Source organism: Orycteropus afer, unplaced genomic scaffold (genome assembly GCF_000298275.1).
Source record: "Orycteropus afer afer isolate SDZICR_OR568_19922 unplaced genomic scaffold, OryAfe1.0 scaffold01349, whole genome shotgun sequence".
In the NCBI taxonomy this organism is placed as follows: Eukaryota; Metazoa; Chordata; class Mammalia; order Tubulidentata; family Orycteropodidae; genus Orycteropus; species Orycteropus afer.
In genome coordinates this window covers 119,653-123,942 of record NW_006922936.1, presented here as the reverse complement: position 1 = coordinate 123,942, position 4,290 = coordinate 119,653, and the positions used below count along the sequence as shown (strand labels likewise).

The 4,290-nt window shown below is 46.8% G+C and overlaps 1 protein-coding gene across 1 annotated transcript; it reads left to right on the top strand.

Moving 5' to 3' along the window:
- Positions 1–388: 388 nt before the first annotated feature.
- Positions 389–2,281, top strand: UBQLN2 (ubiquilin 2). Its single transcript, XM_042783465.1, has 3 exons — positions 389–1,823; positions 1,920–1,955; positions 2,007–2,281. Exons 1-3 carry the CDS (start codon positions 389–391, stop codon positions 2,279–2,281), a joined length of 1,746 nt encoding a protein of 581 aa, XP_042639399.1.
- The last annotated feature ends 2,009 nt before the right edge of the window (positions 2,282–4,290 follow it).

The following is a 4,290-nucleotide window of genomic DNA, read 5'->3' as shown; positions in this document are numbered from 1 at the left end:
ATTTTGACCAAGTCAAATCTATCAATCTGGGCCCCCGGCCCTCAGCAGAAGGGGGCTGGGAGGCGGGAGCAAAGCTGGGGGAGGGGAAGAGGCGGGGAGGAGCGGGCGGAGCGGCTTGCAGGAGTTGCTGGGAGTGCGCGCGCTCGGATCACACGGCGGCTGCGGAGGCTCAGAGCCCTAAGCGCGGATATTTCGCCCCGCGGCCTAGGCCGAGCACTCTCACTACCCGAGGACCAGGGAACCACAGCCTTCATCTCAGAGGTACGGTGCTAAGCGCTCCCCACTCGGCCCGGCCCTGCCTGCTGTGGCGGCGCCTCCTTCTTCCTTCCCTCGCTCTCTCGCTCACCCGCCCGCGCCTTCCCTGCCTGCCTGCGTCACCGCGGCCGCCATGGCTGAGAACGGCGAGAGCAGCGGCCCCCCGCACCCCTCCCGCGGCCCTGCTGAGGCCCCAGGCTCGGCCGCTGCCCCAGTCGAACCTAAAATCATCAAAGTCACGGTGAAGACCCCCAAAGAGAAAGAGGAGTTCGCGGTGCCCGAGAATAGCTCGGTCCAGCAGTTTAAGGAAGCGATTTCGAAACGCTTCAAATCCCAAACCGACCAGTTAGTGCTGATTTTTGCCGGAAAAATCTTAAAAGATCAAGACACCTTGATCCAGCACGGCATCCATGATGGACTGACTGTTCACCTTGTCATCAAAAGCCAGAACCGACCTCAGGGCCAGTCCACGCAGTCTAGCAATGCCGCGGGAACTAATACTACCACGGCATCGACTCCCAGGAGTAACTCCACACCGATTTCCACAAATAGCAACCCATTTGGGTTGGGGAGCCTGGGAGGACTTGCAAGCCTTAGCAGCCTGGGCTTGAGCTCGACCAACTTCTCTGAGCTCCAGAGCCAGATGCAGCAGCAGCTCATGTCCAGCCCAGAGATGATGATCCAAATCATGGAAAATCCCTTTGTTCAGAGCATGCTCTCGAATCCTGATCTGATGAGGCAGCTCATTATGGCCAATCCACAGATGCAACAGTTGATTCAGAGAAACCCAGAAATAAGTCACCTGCTTAATAACCCAGATATAATGAGACAGACCCTTGAAATCGCCAGGAATCCAGCCATGATGCAAGAAATGATGAGAAATCAAGACCTGGCTCTGAGCAATCTTGAAAGCATCCCAGGTGGTTACAATGCTCTAAGGCGCATGTACACTGACATTCAAGAACCTATGCTGAATGCTGCACAAGAGCAGTTTGGGGGTAATCCTTTTGCTTCAGTGGGGAGCAGTTCCTCCTCCGGAGAAGGTGCACAGCCTTCCCGCACAGAAAATCGAGATCCACTACCCAATCCATGGGCACCACCACCAGCTACTCAGAGTTCTGTGACCACCAGTACCACCACCAGCAATGGGAGTGGATCTGGCAGTAGCTCCAGCAATACTACTGGGAACACGATGGCTGCAGCCAGTTATGTTGCCAGCGTCTTCAGTACCCCAGGAATGCAGAGCCTGCTGCAACAGATAACTGAAAACCCCCAGCTGATCCAGAATATGTTATCTGCACCCTACATGAGAAGCATGATGCAGTCCCTGAGCCAGAATCCAGATCTGGCTGCACAGATGATGCTGAATAACCCGCTGTTTGCTGCAAATCCTCAGCTGCAGGAGCAGATGCGTCCACAACTCCCAGCTTTTCTGCAGCAGATGCAGAATCCAGACACACTGTCAGCAATGTCAAACCCAAGAGCAATGCAGGCTTTAATGCAGATCCAACAGGGGCTACAGACATTAGCCACAGAAGCACCTGGCCTCATTCCAAGCTTCACTCCCGGTGTGGGGGTCGGGGTACTGGGAACCGCCATAGGCCCTGTAGGCCCAGTCACTCCCATAGGCCCCATAGGCCCCATAGTCCCATTTACCCCCATAGGCCCTATTGGGCCCATAGGCCCCACTGGCCCCGCAGGTCCCCCTGGCACCACTGGCTCTGGTGGCCCTGCTAGCTCTGGTGTCCCAGCTGGGTCCACGGTGTCTAGCTCTGCAGCCAGTGAAGCCACGAGTCCAACATCAGAATCTGGACCCAACCAGCAGTTCATTCAGCAAATGGTGCAGGCTCTGGCTGGAGCAAATCCTCCACAGCTGCCGAATCCAGAAGTCAGATTTCAGCAACAACTGGAACAGCTCAACGCAATGGGGTTTTTAAACCGTGAAGCAAACTTGCAGGCCCTTATAGCAACAGGAGGCGACATCAATGCAGCCATTGAGAGGCTGCTGGGCTCCCAGCCATCTTAATTACATTTCTGTACCTTGAAAAAAATGTATCTTATTTTTGATAATGGCTCTTAAATCTTTAAACACATATACATACCCGTGCTTTACTTTCATTTTGAATCTTTTAAATCTGTCTAGATATAAATCTAATACGCATTTTAAGGTGTAGTCCTTTCCTTCCCTCCCCACCTCTCCCCTTCCCTTCCCTCCCATATCCCTCCACTTCCCTCACCTCCTCTCTCTTCCCTTTCCCTTCCCTTCCTTCTCTGTTGTGAATGGTGGGAATCAATTCTGTTTCGCTCAAAAGTGCTGCATGCAAACACTTCTCTTCATTCTGCATTTATAGTGATTTTTGGAAATAGGTATCAGCCTTTACAGCTGGGTGAACAAGTTTTGTCCTACAGATGTCCAGTTTATTTGCATTTTAAACATTAGCCTATGCTAGTAATTTAATGTAGAAGGAAGATACTAGAAACATTATTTGGAGCTCTTAATTTGTTGTACAATATTGCTTATTGTGAGTTTGGCATGTATTTTTGCTAGCAAAATGCTGTAAGATTTATACCACTTACCTTTTTTTGCTGTATTTGTACACAGTATAGTAAGCACAATTGGAAATGTGCATCTTTTAGAAATACTACAATAGTCTGAGCAGAATAAGTGTAACCAAAATGAGAAAGAATAAAATAAATATTTCTGAAACTAAGTATTTCTCCCAATTTTGTAGAATCTTACAGCATCTTCGATAAACAAAGTGAAAATGTTGGTTAGGCAAGTTCAGTTAAAATATAGTAGAAATGTTTATTCTGGTTATCTCTAATTATACATTTAATTGTACAGGAAACTTCCAGTGTAACATTGTGTCAGCATTCACAGATTGAATATATATGATCTTAATCTTTGTGCAACCTGAAGGATCATTGTAGTAATGCCAGGAAAGTGCTTTTTACCTAAGGCTTTCTTCTCAGCTTCTCCCATAAAGAGACCCTAATATGCATTTTAATTTGTAATTGGAAATGTAACTTTCCCTGACAGTGTCATGTGATGTTTGAATTACTTTTAACTGCTATGTATAAAGGAAACTGTATCTTTTGACTTTATCAGTTATTTCTCTTGTGCACAGGAAAAATGCATTTAAAATGACTTAAAAAAAATAAAAAATAAATTTAAAAAATGGATACATCTTTTTCTTTTTGCCTTCTGGCCTTAAGACATATTTTGAAGTGTTGTCCCACCTCAAGATTAAGTAAATCTTATCCTGTATTTTTTACTGTAATTTAGGATTTTATTAAAAAATTATTTCCCATCTAGAATTGTTTTAATGTATCAAACCAAACCCGTTGTCAAGGAGTCAATTCCCACTTATATCAAACTATAGGAAAGAGTAGAACTGCCCCATAAGGTTTCTAAGGCTGAAATCTTTACAGAAGTAGACTGCCACATTTTTCTCCTGCTCAGAGTAGCAGTGGATTCAAATAGCCAACCTTTTAGTTAGCAGGCCCTAAGGAGGGGTCGCTATGAGTCGGGGCTGACTCGATGGCAAACAACAACACAAAAACAATGTATAGATTTAGGTATTCTAACTTTTCCCCTCAAAGGATTAGCCTGTTGTGAGCCAATAGTTCATCTTCCTCCATTTGAAAATCTCCTTGGAAATGAGAATGGCCAGACTTTGTCTCACCCAGTTTGGTTCATTTTGTCAGAAGACACCATTCCCTGGAGAAGGATATTATGCTTGGTGAAGTGGAGGGTCAGTGTAAGAGGGGAAGACCCTCAATGAAATGGATTGACACAGTGGCTGCAATGATGGGGTCAGGTATAGCTAGGACTGAGGCTGGTGCAGGACTGGGCAGTGTTTCCTTCTGTTGTACATAGGGTCGCTATGAATCAGAGCCAACTCCAAGGTACCTAACAACAAGAATTTAGTGTGTGTGTATACATATATATATACACACACACAGAGAGAAAGCGCTCTGATAGCATAGTGGCTAAGGCACTTGACTGCTAACCAGAAGGCTGGCGGTTCAAAC

What these genes read in the sequence shown, in the direction of transcription:
- UBQLN2 (XM_042783465.1), top strand. Translation starts at nt 389, where the DNA reads ATGGCTGAGAACGGCGAGAGCAGCGGCCCCCCGCACCCCTCCCGCGGC. An exon ending in CATTCCAAGCTTCACTCCCG is followed by an intron (nt 1,824 to 1,919) that starts GTGTGGGGGTCG and finishes TTACCCCCATAG; the next exon opens with GCCCTATTGGGCCCATAGGC. An exon ending in AGGCCCCACTGGCCCCGCAG is followed by an intron (nt 1,956 to 2,006) that starts GTCCCCCTGGCA and finishes CTGGTGTCCCAG; the next exon opens with CTGGGTCCACGGTGTCTAGC.